This window comes from Pagrus pagrus (assembly GCF_965226575.1).
Source record: "Pagrus pagrus genome assembly, chromosome: 13".
Taxonomy (NCBI): Eukaryota; Metazoa; Chordata; class Actinopteri; order Spariformes; family Sparidae; genus Pagrus; species Pagrus pagrus.
This window is the reverse complement of record NC_140197.1, coordinates 28,204,700-28,224,668: the sequence shown is the minus strand read 5'-3', so window position 1 is coordinate 28,224,668 and position 19,969 is coordinate 28,204,700. Positions and strand designations below refer to the sequence as shown.

At 42.8% G+C, this 19,969-nt stretch overlaps 1 protein-coding gene and 1 long non-coding RNA gene across 2 annotated transcripts in view; both read left to right on the top strand.

The window, feature by feature from the left end:
- The first annotated feature begins 8,224 nt into the window (after nt 1–8,224).
- Nucleotides 8,225–10,189, top strand: LOC311268106. The gene is made up of 6 exons (XR_014623932.1): nt 8,225–8,310; nt 8,443–8,522; nt 8,825–8,840; nt 9,212–9,243; nt 9,546–9,564; nt 9,939–10,189. It is a non-coding gene; the product is annotated as an uncharacterized lncRNA (long non-coding RNA).
- Nucleotides 10,190–11,373: 1,184 nt separating this feature from the next.
- Nucleotides 11,374–19,969, top strand: part of aatka (apoptosis-associated tyrosine kinase a) — a 39,594-nt gene continuing 30,998 nt past the window's right edge. The window contains exon 1 of the mRNA XM_084372279.1: nt 11,374–11,998. Within this exon, the coding sequence (XP_084228405.1) occupies nt 11,917–11,998 (82 nt within the window). The 5' untranslated portion in view covers nt 11,374–11,916. The remainder of the gene's footprint in view (nt 11,999–19,969) is intronic.

Here is a 19,969-nt window from a genome sequence, read left to right as displayed (position 1 = left end):
CGTCTCTGTTTTGTGGTGTTATTTAAGTGAACATGTGCTTGTTATATTATTGGTGATGTTGGGAATTGATGGTAGGGCAGGTGTGGTTACTAGAAATTAGTACATAAAGATTAATAAAATGAACTTTCAAATCGTTAAAACAGGGCACCACCCTGAAATCAGGGACCAATAACCAGACCAAAATAGTCTCAAAAGAAGGGTTCACTTTAAATGTAAATATTTGTAAAATATTTCGATTTTTACTGTTGTTTACAAAGAGGTCTTCATATTAACTCAGGACGTCTGCTGCTGTCCTTTGCATATTAAATTCAGTCGTGTGAAATTAATTTTCTTCATATTTTATTGTAAAACTGAACCCCACTGCTGCATCTGTAAATATATTATTTTTCATTTTTTTTCAAATGACCTAGTTAAAAACAAATATGTAGAAAAATATTGAAGTGGTAACCCTCCACACAAATTGGGCTTCAACATTTAACGGCGAAGATAAAACTTTGTTATCAAACCAAAAAATCAAATAATGTCCAAAATGTATATCTAATTTTGGGCTACACATGAACAGCTTTATCTTCATTTTCTATTTAAAAAGTAATCATTTAGAGAAATGTACAGGATGATTTGCCACATAGTGAAGCTTCTTATGTTTGAGGTCAGTTAAACCTCAGAGAGGTCAAACTCCCTGTTAGACCTCTTATGAACAAACTGTTATAAACTCCAATAACACAAACTTATGTCGACTTATTTGGTATTTTGGAGGCGTAGTGCTGCATAAAAAGTGCTGACGACACCAATCACACATTCAGAGCTGATTAAAATCCTTTGTGTTTCACCAGGTTTTACAGACGAGGTCTCTGAGACCACAAACAGAAGAAATTGATCATCTTCTGGAGAGAATTTCTGAAATGATTCATTAGTTTAAAATCATGTTTATCAGCAATGTTGATACAGTTGGTTTTATGTTTATGAGTTGTTAAAGAGGCCAGGGTGTCCAACAATGAATTAATCTTAATCTGAATTAATTTAGATTATGTAACATTTTAGCTTCTGCAGATTCACTCAGACAAGTAAAAAAAATATGGTTATTGGAGTCGTCTTTGTTTAATGATCTGAACTTATTCAAAATGGTTCTTGTACAGTCTCAAAGACAGAGTAGTAGAGAGCTTTAGGTGATGTGTCAGAGACTCAAAAAGCAGAAGTGTCAGTGAGGAGGTTTTTGTCACAGTGTAAATCACTGTGATACGACCTCCTTAACAGAGTCGTCCCATGTTTGACAGTAATAGACTGCTGAGTCTCCCTCCTCCACATTGTTGATCATCAAACGATAATCTGATTGTGACTGATGAGTAGATGTGAACTTTGGAGAGGAGAAACCAGAACCATGTTTTGGAGAGCTCCAGCTGTGATAAAAATGTAAAACAAACTGAGGAACTCCACCTGGAACCTGTTTGTACCAGCGAGCAGCACTGCCAGTAACAGTCCCCAGGTTACAGTCCATGGTGGCTGTCTCTCCTCTCCTCAGCGTCACAACAGGAGGCTTCTGTGTCACCACCGTCACACCACTCACACCTGGAAACAACAAGATGACATGGAGTCAAGAGAAACACACAGACTGATGAATCCAACATGAGGTCAAAGCTGCAGTCAGTCAGCCTCCTTACATGTTAGAGCAGTGATGAGAATGCAGAGGGTCCCCAGCATGTTGTCAGTGTGTGCTGAGAATGGCCTTGTAACTTGGAAAGTGAGCTTACTGCTGACAGATTAGAGGCTTTGGAGGATGAGGAGAGGAGGTGCTGGAGGAGCAATTTAATACAACACTGAAACTGAGAGTGACTGACAGGAGGAGGAGCTCTGCTTCAGTCTGCATGCTTTGTCACAGTTCAATTATTTCAACCCCCAAAAACTGTTATAAATGAATGTTGAGATCTGAAAAGTTTCTGGGATTCATGACATCAAAGTTTGTAAACTAGTCAAATCTTTCTTGAGATACAAAAATCATCTTCATCTGATTCACATGTTATTCACAAGTTACAAGGAGACACTTATTACAGGATGTAAGCTGCAGTAAAAAAGACCAACATACATAAAAACTACAAATGATGAAAATAATCTTTGGTGTCCACTGATGTGGAAATTTGCCTTCAGCTTTACAGGTTCCAGTCAGACTGATGTTTATAAAGGAATCAAGTGAAGTAGTGGTTGGTGTGAAGGACATTTTATAAATGTTGGTGTTGCTGCAGTGGCTGTAAAGCATCTGTAAAGCTCGAGGGGCTGAATTCTTTAAAAAGGGGATGAGCAGGTTTGTGTACAATTAGTTTTTTCTTTTTGTTTCACCTGCATTTTATATGTCCATCCCAGCTGTTTCTGCACTTCACAAATTCATTTACTGGCCATATTTGATTCTGGACAGTCTGTTTTTATGACTTAGCGCCCAGGTGCCCGCACCATGTGCACATATTAAAGCACTTTGGGCAGAAAGACTTCAGTGAACAGTCTCTAAAATGATCTTATTTAAATCGTATGAATCCAATTTCCTGATTTCTTTTTAAAAAATGTATAATTTGTAAAAAGGTCTTAGTTTCATTAATAAAACGGACCTTGTCTTCACACCAGTAATAATCTCACTAACATGCTGGAAATATACCGACTGACTAACTTACACGTTTTATTAAAACATCAGTGTGTTTCCTGTCAAGCGACAGTTTTACAGAGAACTGATACTGAACCTCTTAATGTACATGGAGCTAAATAAAGACAGGAGGCCTGCAGGTGCATCCTGTAGATCAGAGAGAGGAGTTGAAAAATGAGTCTGAAATCTGTGCGTGCCTTTTCTAATAGTGTTCCAGTGCTGCTCTCTAGTGTGCACTGAACAGAATAACAACACACTGTGGTATAACGTATGTGCTCCCTTCTTTACTGCCATCACATTGTGCTACGCAACGTAATAAATGTATAGCAAGAAATGCATGCAAAGAACATATTACAGGACATATTAAAGGCCACTTTTATTATAAAGGTTAATTTTAGTGCAATTGATTCTTCATTCATTAACTAAAAATGCATAATGTATACAACATTATGTGATAAAAATGTGAATTTTCAATTTTTAACTTGAGATAATATGGTGGCAATTTGTTCTGGTCTCACAAAGTGACCGTGTGCTTTACTGCAGACAACCAGCAGAGGGCAGATAGCAGCAGCGGACATCTGTGTGTGTGTGTGTGTGTGTGTGTGTGTGTGTGTGTGTCTGAATCAGAATCAGAATCCTTTTTATTGTCATTGCACAGTGTACAACGAAATTTTAGCAGCATCCGAGTATTCCACACAAATATAAAATAAAGTAAAAAGTACAAGTAGTGCAAATATAAGAATAAAAATATAAATAAAGTAAATAAAATGTGCAGTGTTGCAGGTATGTACAGTCTTTACAAATATTGCACACTGTCCTTGGGTGGTGTGTGTGTGTGTGTGTGTGTGTGTGTGTGTGTGTGTGTGTGCGTGTGCGTGTGTGTGTTGGAGAGACAAAGAAAGTGGATCCAAGATGGCGGTCATTGTCAAAGTGACAAGATGGTGGAGAGCCAAAATGGCGGTGACGATCTCTTGGACGGAGTGTTCCGTTGAAAGGACTACAAAAATGGCCGACAGGATTTTGGGAACTCACGTTCACTCAACTACAAAAACGGCCGAAACGTGACTTGGAGAAGTCAGGCGTGAATACGAATTCAAAAATGATAATGATTTGCTGAATCATGTGTCTAGAATTGGGTTAATCCAAACGTCTGGGTGCACTGACGAAAGCTGATGCTTCCCGCAAAATGTAACATCTGGGACTGCGATGAAAATGATCCTGCAGCTGGGAGATGGAGTTTCAAACCTGGACATTAGGATCGGTGCACTTTCCTTTGTTTACCAGGCTTCGTTAGTGCGAGGAGGCCGCATTTAAGCATTGAGCTACATGCGGGCTGATCTGATGTCAGAACCATGTGGACGGTCCCAACAGTAATGATGATCAAGAACACTGTTTTTTATTAAGTCAGAGGTATTTGTTTATATTAAGTAGATCTAAATAATGTGTGTGTTGGTGTGATCAGTTTATTAAATGAACACTTCCTATTTCTTTCTGTTTCTGAATGTGTGTCTCTGGTAAAGCAGCACTTTGGAAATGATTCAATTCTGGCATTTACTCCATCAATAGATAAATCATTTGGTCTATAAAGCATCAGAAAAACAGTCAAAATAACAATTTCATGAGAAAAAAGATGATCATTGTGTAATGTCTCTTTTGGATACGGCCAACAGTCCAACAGCCAAAGACATTTAAGGTACTATAATGTCAAATGAGAAACAAATTAGCAAATCCCCACATTTGAGAGGCTGGAATCATCAAATGTTGGTAGTATGAGTATTAGCAGTAAGATTTAATTTGTTTTAATCGTTGTTATTAAAGGTCCTATTTGTAAGTAAATTGTAGATTTTTGAGTCTCATTCCCAACTCATCAAATACTGACACTTTGGGATGGCGGCCAACTCGACCAACAATCCCAAAAAGTCATTGTTGGTGAATAACTGTTTCACATTTGAAGTTGCAGGTCAGTGTAACCCAGTTCCAGTCATCCCCGTCTGCTCAAGTACGGCAGTTATTGTTTTCAACATGTCTGTCTGTCTGTCTGTCTGTCTGTGGTCAGACTTTGCCCACACGATAGCATCATTTTTACCCCCTTGTTTGTTCTTCTTTTGCTGATAAAACTGATAAATCACTTCCTTTCTTAGGAAACATCATGCATTGTCATTACAAACACGTGAGGCTCAAACACAAAAAGTACATTCTCTGCCCAGAGGGCATTTATTTTATGTTAAAAATGTAAGCATGCGTACAAATTATATGTAAATTAGCTACATTTCAGAAGCTGGAACCATCAAATGATGGAGGAGCTTTAGCAGCATGAATATATGTTTTATCATAATATTTGAAGGTCCTGTTTATAAGAAAAGTTTATTTAGAGTCTCATTCCCAACTCATCAAATACGGACACTTTGGGATGGCGGCCAACTCAACCTACAATCTCACACAACCGTGTGAGTGATGAGCACTCCTGTGATAATGTACAGTAGTAATCACTACTGAGTAGCCACGGGTCGGAATGTGAACATGTTTACGGGCCTGCCATTGCAAGATGGTATCTAGCTTATATTTAATATCAGAATGTACTGTTATGTTACAAGACTTAACAATAAACTTATATACTGTATATTTATTCTAACTTAACAAAGAGGAAGTTGACTTTTTTTTTTTACCTGAGTTTTGAAATACCTCGTTCTTCTTTTGCTGATAAAACTGATAAATCACTTCCTTTCTTAGGAAACATCATGCATTGTCATTGCAAACATGTGAGGCTGAAACAAAAAAAAGTATCAGCATCTCAGCTAATGTTGAGACCCACAGGTGAAGTCGTTCATTGTGGATTTCAAAAAGGACTCTGAACTGAACTCAGTTTTCCAGAATTCCCCAGTCTTCACAATTAGGTGCAAATTCAGTTTTGAGCTACTATTGGTCAGGTTGTCAGACCCCCCTTTCACCAGAAAGTCAAAACTCCAGCTCCTTCCTTTGTTCTCTCTCTTCCCCACCTCGTTCCCTTCAGGGCTGCCTGCTCTCAAGTTCTCTTCTGCTGGATTCTTCTGGGCCTATCAGCTGCTGAGAGTGGCCAGCTGCATTTCCAGCAGGTCCAAAGAACTTCTCCTCACAGCAGCGTTGCAAGGTCCTGCTAGTATTCCGGCTTAGTAGCACCAGCAGCTGCAACGCAAAGCTTACCAGCTAACTACACAATCCAAGGAACATGAAGCAAGTTAGCACCCAGCTGCTATCCCTGCAAAGGAAAGGAACGACCAGTTTCCTCCATCCAGTCAGTTTTTGCTCCAAATTTTATTGCCAAATCATTCAATGATTAAAATATTTGTCATTTAAGATTCTGTCGATTGACCTCTGTTGTTGATGATCAAGAACATTGTTTTTCATTAAGTCAGAGGTAAATGTTTATATTAAGTAGATCTAAATAATGTGTGTGTTGGTGTGATCAGTTCATTAAATGAACACTCTTCCTATTTCTTTCTGTTTCTGAATGTACTTGTGTCTCTGGTAAAGCAGCACTTTGGAAATGATTAAATTCTGACAATTTCCTCCATCAATAGATGAATCATTTGGTCTATAAAGCATCACAACAGTCAAAATAACAATTTTATAAGAGCCAAGATGACCATTGTTTAAATGCCATTCGTGCTGTTGTCTGTTTCCAAACGCGACAAATACATTCAAGCTATTAAAATTTAGAATGAGTAAAAAAAAAATCATCTAACTCATACAATTGAGATGCTGGAACCATCAAATGTTGGGAGGAGCTTTAGAAGTAAGAATTTCTTTTCCCAACTCGTGTGGACCTCCATCCCATACTGACGCTTTGGGATGGAGGTCAACCCGACCTGAAATCCCAGCGTCAGTATTTGATGAGTTGGAATAAGACTCAAAAAGTGCTACCATTACATTAGATGACACAACTGGCCACTTTATAATAGTGTGAGGTTGTGGAATTTATGAAATAGAAAACCGCAAAAGTCATTGTTGGTGATTAACTGTTTCACATTTTAAGTTGCGGGTCAGTGTAACGCAGTTCCAGTCATCCCCATTTGCTCAAGTACAGCTGTTGTTTTCAATGTGTCCGTCTGTCTGTGGGCAGATTTTGCTAACACGATTGCATCACAACTGTGTTAGGAGCAGTCATAAAACTCCTCAGGTGTGTAGATGAAGAACAAAATGAAGGCCAAGTGCAAAGATGGATGTCGTCCAAGCCACGAGTGCTGTGATGGCCCATGCCTAACTGTTTGATATTTGGGTGTTGTGGACAAGTTACTGTTTCTCTGTGAAGGTGTTGAGGAGGATGTAGCAGTAGCCAGCCAGGTTTGGAGCACCTGGGCTAAGCGCTCCCACATGATGAAAGCCCAGCTCTGCTCTATGTTCTCTCTCACTTGGTCTGGACCCAGCCACCGTCCACACATCTTTGCTTTGTTTGGTTTTGGCTTTGTTTTCGCGCTACAACACTGCACACCTCATAATGCTCACACATTCACATTTGCATTACTGGTAATACTGACTCACACACTCCACATGTGTAGTTATTTATTTCCAGTTATATGCTTCATCATAATAAACAATTTAATTCTCAGTCATCTATTGTGTCCATCCCGTATTTGTCATGGCCTAAGAGCCGGGTTATGACAGTACTGAGCACTCCTGTGACAATGTAGTAATCACCACTGAGTAGTCATGGGTCGGAACGTGATCGTGTTTACGGGCCTGCAATCACAAGGTGGTCTCTAGTTTCCATTTAATTTCAGAATGTACTGTTATGTTACAAGACTTAATATAATTAAAATGCAGATTTAATGCCTTCAGCACAATTGTTTGTGTTTTCGACAACATATCAACACATTTTTATGACATGGAGTTATTATAACTAAGGTTCAGGAACTGGACCACGCCACGCCTCCTCGCTGATCTGCCACCCAGGCCCAGCCAATCAAACCACCTGCGTCTCGTCAACCTAACCACCTGTGCCACATTAACCCAACCACCGAAGTCACCCTGATTCAATCGCTTGCGAAATCTATATGCAAGCCTAACCATTTCTCTCCCGCTCGTCTCAAGTTCTTACAACCCTCCCCCACAGACCCTCTCCTTCTCCACTATCCTCCCTCACAGGATCACCAGGCAGCCCAGCCTTCGACTTCGCCATCCCACGGCAGGAAGATCCTCCAGAACAGGGACCCAGGCCATTCCAGCACAGGAACCACAGGGGGGACAATGAAGCCACGCCAACCAAGACGTGTGCCCATCGAGACATACCCCCATTCTGAGTCTCAACCTCCCTGGTTCCTAGATGGTCCAGCCAATCCTCAGCCCTACTCAAACCTCCTTTCCTTCATCCAACAACCCTGACCCCCCTTTTCCTATCCTCCCAAAATCTTCTACCAATTTAAATGAACTACCTTTAGTTAAAATGTGGCGTGGTCTTGTTAGTGAAATTGTGAAAAAAAATGCACTATTCACATCTTTCATCATCATCACAGTCAATGAGAAAAAGAGGAAATTGCAAAACACATTGAGAAATACAGAATGACTGGATAAGATTACTCCATCTCCATCCTTATAAAGAGACGGGTAACTCACGACTGCTCACCACATCACCTCTAGATCTCACAGTGCTCACTTTGCTGTCTGTGACACCAGTTTTTTTTTGGTTCTGACAAACAAGCTGTGGAAAGGTGAGAAGTCAATTTAATCCTGATGTTACTTTAATAAATGCAAAGTCTCTAGATGAGTTGTGATGAGCTTTGACACTGGTGAATGAAGGCAGTGAATGATTCTGGATGTGGCCACTGTGATTTGTTCCTCAGGATGAAGTGTGTTATGATCTTTCTGGTGTTGACGCTGGTCGTCCTCATGGCTGAACCCGGGGAGAGTCAGCCTTCATGCGGTAAGTCACAAGCTTTCATACACACTGAGTTGATGTTAACAGATTGACCTCTGATTTACACAAACAGCAGGCTCCTTGAGTCTGTGATCAACAAATCACACTTGACTGTACTAACTTACTACATACAACTTCACTTAGTTCTGTGTTTAGCTAAAATCTGTTATTTAGTCCTGGCACCTCAGATAATAAACATAAAACTAAGTAAAGAGAGCATCATTAATGTTCTAAATGCAAAGATTTTCAAATGTGATAATAATATACTAATGTTTATTTATCTCATGTTCCGCTTTTTGTCCCTTTAGTGTTCGTATGCAATAAGTAAGTAATGCTCAATATTTTCTGTTGATTTCAAACAGACAAATAAAAGAAATAAAAAGACTTTGTGAAATGCCTCAAACCTATCAAACATAGCAAGCATCAGTATTAACCAGATCCCAAGTTGATGTCTTCAAGTACCTTATTTTGTCCAACCCATTTAAATTCACGATGATATAATAGAGGGTAAAGAAGCAAGTCAACACATTTCAGGAGCTGGAATCAGTGATCTTTTGTCAGTTTTTGCTCCAAAAATTATTGAAAAATTATTAAATTATTTAAATATTTGTCATTTAAAATTCTGTTGATCGGCCTCTGTTGATAATTTGACTAACTGATTCCTCTCTCTTTCCCCCTTCTCTAACTTGGTATAGCAAGGACAATTACCAGGAGCGGCTGCGATGCAGTAAGTCACAAGCTTTCATACATACTGAGTTGATGTTAACAGATTAACCTCTGATTTACACAAACAGCAGGCTCCTTTAGTCTGTGATCAATAAATCACACTTGACTGTACTAACTTACTACATACAACTTCACTTAGTTCTGTTTTTAGCTAGAATCTGTTATTTAGTCCTGGCACTTCCGATAATAAACATAAAACTAAGTAAAGAGAGCATCATTAATGTTCTGAATGCAAAGATTTTCAAATATGATAATAATATTCTAATGTTTATTTATATTATTTTCTGCTTTTTGTCCCTTTAGTGAGAAGCTGCAACGGACGGTAAGTATTACTGAATATTTCTGTTGATTTCAAACAGACAAATAAAAGAAGTAAAAAGACTTTGTGAAATGCCTCAAACCTATCAAACATAGCAAGCATCAGTATTAACCAGATCCCAAGTTGATGTCTTCAAGTACCTTATTTTGTCCAACCCATTTAAATTCACGATGATATAATAGAGGGTAAAGAAGCAAGTCGACACATTTCAGAAGCTGGAATCAGTGAATTTCTGCCAGATTTTTGATGAAATTATTGCAGAATTATTAAATTATTAAAATATTTGTCATTTATGATTTTGTTGATTGACCTCTGTTGATAATTTAACTAACTGATTCCTCTCTCTTTCCCCCTTCTCTATCTTGTTATGCAAACAGTGTGGTAACATCCCAAGATGACGTGGCCGAAGATAAATGGAGTCGATACTATCAAGACTGAGTCTGTTCTTGATTTTGAAGATATAGTTTGAACTATATCTTTGTGCTTTGCAAAGCAAGAAATAATTGGATGAGTAAACATGAAGCCTGAGATGTAGTGATTTTAGTCACAGCTCCAATTGATGTTGAAAAATGTAAAATTGCTTGATAGTGAAAACTATCCTGCTGAATAAAGCTGCATTACAAAAGACCATCTCTGTTTTGTGGTGTTATTTAAGTGAACATATGCTTGTTATATTATTGGTGATGTTGGGAATTGATGGTAGGGCAGGTGTGGTTACTAGAAATGAACAATTATTGATAATAATTATTAAAATTCAATAAATAAAAATTAATACAATTAATTTGCAAATCGTTAAAACAGGGCACCATCCTGGAATCAGGGACCAATAACCAGACCAAAATAGTCTCAAAAGAAGGGTTCACTTTAAACGTAAATATTTGTAAAATATTGTATTTTAATATACAGCTATGTACAATATAATAGAGTTTATTATTGTTAGCAAATTGATCAAATCAATAATACTATATTTTGCAGACTGAAACTTCACCCGACTTTCCATCAGCATGAGGGTGCTGACTGAATGTTTTTATTTTTGGGTGTGCTTTTCCTTTAAACTGGGCAACACTGGCACAATCATGGTTTCTTCCTTCCTTCCTTCCTTTCTTTCTGTCTTCCTTTGGCAGTAATGACCCTCTTTCCATCAGCCCCTTCTGTCATGGTGATGGTGCCTGTCATTCCTCACCTGTCCACTAGTCGCCTGGTTGAGTTTTCCCGCGTCTGCCAGTCACCTGACCAGAGGCTACCTTCCTCCTCAAACGTCTCTCCCATTACGCATCAACAATGAACTTAGGAATAAGCTTGTGTGGTTTTGAACAGTGACAGAACACTCTGACCCGATGTCCTCAGTATCGGCCGGTTCTCTGCAGCCTCTGAAGTCGACTGTAGTTCGGCTGGTTGCGGGCCGGCCTGTCTACAGAACCCGGTGGTCCCTCTTCCCCACCCCGGACAGACCTGATGGGATGTCAGGACAGAAGGTAGGACCTACACTCATGTGCCCCCAGTTGAAGCATATGGAAGCACATCAGTTAAACGTCATCTCCAAACCACCTCCAAACATTACACACACACACACACACACACACACACACACACACACACACACACAGACGCACACGCAGGAGAGAGCGCGCGCGCGCACGATCACCATTTGGGGGGGATCGTGTTTGCGTCAAGTGCGCCAGAGGAAGCCGAAGCGCGACGCGATGCGCTCTTCAAAGTAAAAGCACACCACGAACTCTGCAGCTACATAAGTTGTATTTTGAAAAGCCGTAAAAAGGAAGTGCTTGAATGCTTTACGTGGCTTGACTCTGGTGCAAGATGTCGCTCATTCTCCCTGTAACGAAGCTGAAACCCAAATGCGCATCGCTGACCGACGCATCTTTCTAAAAAAGACACAAAAAAACGAACCGGCTCCTCGTCCCCCTGAACAAACGACCTTCTCACGTGTCACACGGCGCAAAGAGCAGCCAGGTGCTTTTATTCTGAAAAAAAAAAAGGGAACACAAATGGGAAATCATCAGCTGTTTGGAGCGGTCAAGATTTTTCAGTGTGCAGATTTGGTGTGAATAGCGGATTCATCCCCCGAGCAGAGCAGAGCAGCGCGCCACACGGGATTGTTGTTGTCAAACAGGACAAACAGATGTGGTGAAATGTCAACATCTGTCTGCGGATCTGTTCGAGCTGAAGGCGGAGCAGGATCTTCGCGGGTCTCTCTGTGAGGTGGAATAAAATGCTGCGCATCTCTGCTCCTATCACAGGTTACTTGAATGTGAAACGCACCTGAGTCGGGGATTTTATTCTTGACCTCTTCGTGTTCAGGCTCTTTCCTGTCTTTCTCACACCGCAGCGAGGAGGATGCTCTTTGCCCTACATGTGATTGTCATGTCGTCGGCGTTTTTCAATCCCAGTTTTGCCTTCAGCTCCCACTTTGACACAGGTAAGGAGGGTCACACTGGCGATGAGCGAGGGCGTTTATCCATCTGCTGCAGACCTGCTGGGATTCTTATGTCTCATCATAATCAGAGCTGGTGTGTGATGCAAGGCCATACGCTGTGTGTTGGTGCTGTACATCATTTTGTCTTCGGGTACCAGCTGCAGCATCATTGCCATAACATCATCATCATCATCATCATCATCATCATCACTGTTGCCACCATGAGCCTAAACCTCTGAAGATGAACTCATGTGTGGATGTTTTTACATTCAGGCCCTCACAGCTCGGTGACAAGAGGGTTAAATGTGCCTCCACAGATTCTGCATAGTCCTGCACATCCATCCCTGCAGCTGAGAGTGTGTGTGTGTGTGTGTGTGTGTGTGTGTGTGTGTGTGTGTGTGTGTGTGTGTGTGCGTGTGTGTGCTATGATCAGGGTGTGTGTTTACAGAGGTGACCTGCTGACAGACTCTTCTGGTTCTTGGCGCCCATTTGGATGCAGTGTTTAATCACCCTCCCCGCCCCGGGTGTCGGGGTGGGGGTTGGGAGAAGGGGGAACCCGGGTGCTGCTGCAGTGCTACGGGGACCCCCGAGCAGGAAAGTCATGCCGTCGCTCCCAGCCTGCGTGAAGGGCTCGAATTAGAGCAGAATAAATAACTGTGTTTGCGAGAGTGTAAACAGGACGGAGAGGGTCCCTGCACTGAGCGCAGTGTGCTGAGCATACAAATGACGGTGAGCTCAGTGGCTCTCAAGTTTCAGGCTCTATCTGTCCTCCACACTCTGTCTCGGTGAGCTCTGATCCCTCTTTGTCAGATTATTCTCCAACCTCATCACTTCTTCTTCTGTGCTTCTCTGAGAGGGGGCCTCCATTTCAGTCAAGGAGCTTATTTTGGAGGTTTGAGGAGAGCAGGAGACCTTTTACACTGACGGAGACACCGGCACATCATTTAGGTGGACCGAATATACGGTTTAATTAAATTTCTCATCTGGGTCGACTGATATGGCTTTTTCAGGGCGATAACGACATCGTTTATTAGAAATCAAGGAGACTGAAAACTGATTTTCATTTGCTGTAAAAATTAAACTCTTTGTGTCCAAATCTCAGGTGTGGAATGAAGTACAGTTTACTCAGGTACATCTTCGGGACAATTTTCAGCTACTTTACTTGAGTATTTCCATTTCCTGCTACTTTATAGCTATACCTACCTTACTGGTTGCTTTGCAGATTGAGATTATTCAGTGTTTATCGGCTATTAATTGTGACGTGGGCGGGACAGCGTGTGAGAGGATATTACAGCCAAAGTAGCACATTTTACTGATAATCCCAAAATGCTGAATGTCGGCCCCTGTTATCGGTCTACCCCTAATTTCTAGATTATTGAAAGAGATGTCCATAAAATCCTTCTATAAACTCATAAAATAATCCCTAGTATTCGTTCAGAGGCAGCTGTCTACATCCCCAGTTGGTGCTACCGATGAAAACATTCAGTTGCACTTGACAGATCACACCCTCGAGCCCTGTGAGAGTACATTTTCATATCCAGAATGGACTCTTTCACCATCACATAAAACATTTAGATAAATATAAACCTCTAATCTCTGATAATATATTTGATTTCTACCTAAATAACGCTCGACCTGCTCCAGCTAACATATTCTGTTCTGGTTTATAGTGTTCATATCTGGAAAGAAAGATGACAAACGCAGTTCTTGGTGTGGAGTGTGTAGCGGACGCTGAGGTGGCTGTCCCTGGTTCTGTGGGGTGAAATATGATGCAAACCTACCAGAGGAGTGTACTCGTTTAATTTGAAGCCAGACGAACGCTTCCCTGCTGAATCATGGGTAAAAAAGCCTGCTAACCGTGGCTCTTCTGGGGCGTCTAATTTAATTTTATCTTTTTCTTCCTGGAGGAGATCACAGCTTTTGAAAAAAGATTCCCCTCAGGAATGTGCAAAAAACATCCATGTTGTCTTTCTTCATGCTGGGTGAACAGCCTCGGTGACAGCACAGGATAGACACCGGGATTGGTTAGCTTCAGGTGGAGGGCGGGGCATGAGTTGGCATGCACATGTAGCTCGTATGTAGCCGGACCAGAGGCCGGTATCTGGACGGTCGCTCCCCTGTCAGAATGATCTACATTTTGCATTGTAGCAGCAGCTCACCAGCCTTTTCTGTTCCTTTCCTGGTAATTGGACTGGGGATCAATGTTGTCTAGGCGATGAGAGGGGGGCGTGTGAGGAGGAACCAATCATTTTCATGGCCAGCGCTAAGGACACAGAGACGCTAGAGTCCCTTAAAGGGGAGGGACACCGGGCGTTCAATCAGCTGTAGTCGCTGCTGTCTGTGGGGCTGAGGAGAAGATTAATGAAGCACGCTTTCTCTGGAAAAACAGCGTTTGAAAAAGGAAAACAGAGGCTGCATCGTCCTGATGAAGGTAAAACGTGTGACCAGACAGCATTATAGTGAAGTTTTAGGGTGCTGCAGAAAAAAAATCCCACAACAAACCCCAACAAATGTCACATCATCATGATTTTAATTGATTTTTCTAGAGAGAAAAAAAAAAGCCGATGCAGAAATGATCATTCCCACTAATCGTGAAATGCATCGCAATCCAATATCTGATCTGATTTCTTCTTGATCGTATCGAGCAGGACTAGTTTGAAGTGCGGCACCCCTCCATAGCTGCACTTCCTCCCTACGCCCCCCCCGGGATATGTAGAGTGTGCTCTACCTCTGCACACACAGACAGACAGACAGACAGACAGAGGAAAGCAACTACAGAGCCAGGTCAGTCGTCACATTGCATGGCGTTATATAAGACGTCAGCAGGGGATGGAAGCTCCGAAGCAGGATTTTTGATCTCCTTCACGTGCCCGGGCCGGGGCTCGGTTTGTGTGCAGCCCCGAGGGGAGAGGGGGAGTGGCCCAGTATGTGTGGCATCCTGCACCAGTGACAACTGCAGCCTGCACCTGGCTGACTACTGCTTCAGCACCACGGAGAGCTCTCCCATCAGGAGAGGGAGCAGATGTGTGTGTGTGTGTGTGTGTGCAGGGTATCTGTTTGCAAACCTGGCTGCACCCCACGAGCAGAATTAATATGCGTCGCTTTACAGTCAGGGCAAACAGAAGACAGTTTGACCTGATACACCGAACACGCTTACTATGCAGCGCTGTGGGGGGACTCGTCTTTCAGCAGTCTCCTCTGAGGCCTGGAGGTGGCAGCAGCAGCTAGTGTGCATGCTACGGACGCTAATCAACACGGACACACGTTTTCTGTCACTCACACGCGCTACGGCGTACTTCATAATGCAGGGAAGCATCCACGTGCCCCTCGCACACACATGGACGCACCACTGCAGGCTAGAACCTCGGTGGCTCTGAGACCGGAGAGGGAAGATGTTAAAAATGGTCGTTTCTCCGAGCTCCTCCCACTGACTCGGTCAGTGCGAGCCAGCCACGGCTGACTGTTTGATTATTCATCTCTTCATGTGAAACAGCGAGCACTTTAGTTACATAAGTCTGCCCCTGGGGGGAACTAGAATAAGAATGAAGTGGATTTAAGCAGTCAAGGGGAACCGTCTATGTCTCCTCTATGTGCTCTCTGTGTGATGATGTGGGGGATGTTTTTTTTTCTTGGTGTCACACTCGTTGAAGGCCGGTATATGTGTGTGTATGCAATTGCATGCTTAATTTTTTAAAAGAGGGTCCCATGCAGTATTTAAGTCATCGCCGAGGATCATCGCTCAGCGAATTTGAATGTTAAAGCACCGTGTGAGGCTTTTAGCAACGCCTCACGCGGTGGATAGAAGCTGACGTTTGCTCGTCAGGGAGCGAGGTTGAGCGCGTACAAGTTCTTCAAAATGGTCTGACAGGAAGCAGACATTCGGGTGAGAAGCACGTGTGTCAGAGTGTGTGCTTAACAACAGCAACAGGAAAACCCAGAAACATATGGGAGGAATATTAAGTGCACGGGAGCCAGCGTAACTCACACTAACTTGTTTTGTTCAGGTATGTTTGTATTCACTTCACACACACACACACACACACACACACACACACACACACACACACACACACACGCTGCCCTTGTCCTCATCATGAGACTCGGGCCGAATTGTTATCTCAACTGCATATTTCTTCGTCTGCATATGGTTTGCACATGCATCTAATTTGTGTTATCAGCCCGAGGCTTAAACACACGAGGGCCTAAACATCCTGGAGTGTGTGTGTGTGTGTGTGTGTGTGTGTGTGTGTGTGTGTGTTCAGAGCTGTCTGGTCTGTGTGCAAATGCTCCAGCTATGGCTGATTAGAGCTGCACAGATTAGTCCATCAATTAATTAGTCGATCGAATAAAAATTTGTTTCCGTCTATTTTGGCAACCGATTCTTTTTTTGTTGTTGTTATTTTTCGGACAAACACGTCAAACATTTGTGGTTCCAGCTTCTTAAATGTGAGGATTTGCTGCTTTTCTTTGTCATTTATTAAAGGCGATGAAGAGCCTTTGGGTTTTGGATTGTTGGAAAGTATCAGTACATATTGATTCTGTACCCCTGCATTTTGCGCGTCCACGTAGAGGGGTAGGGTGTCTGGGTTGTTGCTGGGATACGGGGGAAGGGTGAAGCTACACGTCCGTCCAAATGGAAGTTTTTCAGAGGCACCCTTCAAGCTGTTAATGTATTTCAATGTTGCATCGCTGCCTTGATGGCATAGGATCCCCAAAATGTAACTCCACTCCAGCAGCAGACTGGCAGGGTAGGAGCAAGGATTGCTAATTTCTATAGAGTGCCTATAAAGCACTGCTAGTCGCCAGGTAACGAAGCATTGTTCTTGTTTATTTGATGACTTGAATGATAGCGAGAAGTTGTGAATGAATTGTGAGCGTCCATGTGACAGTAACACAAGAGAAATCACCACAGCTGAAAACGCCGTATTGGAAATGTCCCGCCTCGGTCCGTTTACAATGCCAACCAAGAAATATGAGGGTCTTGAAGGGTTGTCCCTCTTCATAGGGGGAGATTTCTACCACTACCCCTTGTTACTCTATACTGAGGCGCAAAGGGGCCCTCAAAGACGAGGGATAGGGGTAAAGGTTGGAAATAGGATTGAGCCTTAGTATATAAACTGTGCTGCTTCCTGTTGCAGTCCTCGGCCGAGTTTCCTCCTCGTCTCGACTCGAGGATAAACATATTTTCATTCCGTTCATTCATTCCGACTGCATGTTTGCCAGTGTGATAAACTGTGAACAGCTTTTGTTCCATTCGCGCAGCAGAGACAGTAGCTCTGATTCTTTTTGTGCTGCATAATAAATCGCCCAATTCAGCAGATTTTCCTTCAGAATTTGACCCAACACAGCCCACACAGCAAATTGCAGAACTGAGGCCAGTAGAAGCTGCCAGTCTCCCCTGCAATCATCTGTGCTTTCACTGATCATAAAAAAAATGTCTCCAATTAATGAGTTTTTGATGTTAAATGCTACATCTAGCACCTTCACAACACACGCGATGCCTTCCCGATGACGGTAGCCAAATTATCTTTAAAGACATCAAAGACAGAGTTGATATTCAGGCTCTTTCTCCAGCAGCGTGCCCTTGCCCACGCTGTCAGGGGACGGACATGACAGGCCTGTAATGCTGATCCATGGTGGTCCTCCCGGGCTCTCACTCCCAGTTAATGACAGTTATCATGGCTCTCTGCAGGCCAGCGTCATCCCTCTGCCATCTGCAGTCATTCTCAGAGAGCGTGACTAGCGAACAGCAAAGAGGATGTAAAACGGTGGTGGATTCTGCACCCTCGCATTAATCACGTCTCGCTGTTCTCGCTGCTGTCAAGCCTTCGCTGAGATTGACGTTTCTGTGCAGGTGTGTGTTTGCAGAGTGCTTCCTCCTCTGCAGATCTCTACGTTCAGCCCTCCTTCATCACAGTTTCATGCTCCTGCGCTCGGCACTTCCCTCTCGTCTTTTTTCAACCGTGCAACTTCAGCTGTCCTTTCTCTTTCTGCGGCCCGTAGCGGAGGGTCGCTGCCGGTCGGCTAGGCTGTGTCAAAGGACGGCTGACTTCTCCTGCAGTGCTGCCCACTGGCTCTCCCAGTACAAATAAAGAGGACTACCTCTAGCCGCTCTGCGTCCCAAGACACCGATGCATATAGAGCAAGTCTTTTAAAAAACAGGTGCTCAGATTACATCTTGACACCAAAGATGAGCTAACCACTTGAGCCAACAATTGATCCTTAACGATCCGCCTCATGCATTTTATTTACACATGCACAAAAGCAGCGGAGAATCAATATTTGTCTTGGCTTATGTACAGGAAGCGAGCTCTCTACTCTAAGCCGGTTGTTATCATTGTTGTCATGTTGTGGGCCTCGCCGCTCATCTGGCAACTTCCTGTCAAATATCAATGAAGCTCTGTGTGTGGGATCAGTTAGATACTAAGTCCAACTGCTCCTCTCCTCCTGCCTCCTGTCTGACCTGTAAAACAAAACCTAAAGGTCAGACTTCTCTCCTGCATGTCCTCATATCACCATTGCATTGTGTGTGTGTGTGTGTGATATTGTTGGAAGCCTCTCGGTGCAGCCCAGGCGGGGCAGATGGAGGAGCTTGTTTGCCCCTGCAGCACTGTCCTGAATGTTAACGCATGCTCGGAGAGATCTGGGGCCTCTCTCTGCTCTCCTTCTGTGTTTCTTTCCTCCTCACGTTGACACAAATGCACTTGTTTACCCACTTGGAGCATCAAGGGGAGTTAAGGGAAGGGCACTTAAGTGGCTAAATAATGGCAGCACCAGGCCTCTAGTTGCACACAGAGACTCTAACCCTCGCAAAAACTAAAACTTGGGAGTCTTGTTGCAGTTTATTCCATGCGGTTTGGTCATTAGTGCCGCCTGGATTTGTGCAGCAGCTCATCACAACCCACTTTTTTTTTATTGTTTGGCGGCCGTTGTAGTCGCCATAGTAATTACGACAGGAGCAAAGGAGGAAGTCAGTGTAGAGGAGGTTGGAGTGGACGGATGGGTCGAACACCAAACATTACCGTTGACTTATTTTAACTAATGCATGCAAGTTAAGTTAGGTAACAAACTTAACTTATGTAAATTAACTTAAAAGGGAAATAGACAACTTTTCAACCCCCGTTTTAACATCCTCCGTACGCAAAGACAGGATTAGCAACATGGCTACCGCTATCGAGCGAGTGCTCCTCCGTTCACTCCTGTTTTGCCTCGGTTTCTGTCTCTCTCCCTCTTCACCTTCTTTGCCGTCCTCCTTCCTCCTGAGGATAGCGACCGGGTATAACAGTGCCTCTTCCTGTTTTGGTTGTACTACGGCAGAAGTGCTTCTTTTGTGCCGTAATTCGTCGTTCGTTTTCCCAGTAAAATCCATCCCAGTGGTAGACTGAATGGCGAGGTGAAAGTGAGGTTTATAGGGAAACTATTTTTACATGGATGGTGTCATTTTTCTACAGCCATTACACTGAATCAGTATTTACTTCAGAATAATAAGATGAAGCAAAAAAAGTTGTCTATTGCCGGTTTTACTTACGCACATAACTTAGGTAAATGTATCTATTTTAACCCAAGCTATGATCTTGTGCTGCACCTAACCAAGTTGTTTTGGTGCCTAAATGTAACTGAACGGCAACTGATTCACAACATTGACCACATGATGATGAAGGTCCGGTACACCTGTCTCTGGTACCCTCCAATCTATTCTGTCGTTAAGGCATGAGGACGTGTTGGTCTGAACACTTTAGTTCTCAAACGTGTGTCTGTATTTGTACCCAATCTACTGAATGCTAATTACAATCGATGCTGTATCTCTTTCTCCCTCTTCCTGTCTCCCCCTCACTCTTCTTTTCTCAAGACCATTTGATTTCAGTGGTGTGTAGTTTGGCAGAGTGCCCACCCTGCAGCACTGTCATTATGTGGTCTCCTGGTCAAAAACAAGAAGCGGTGTGCATTTGTGCGTGCAAAGGAACTCGTACCAGC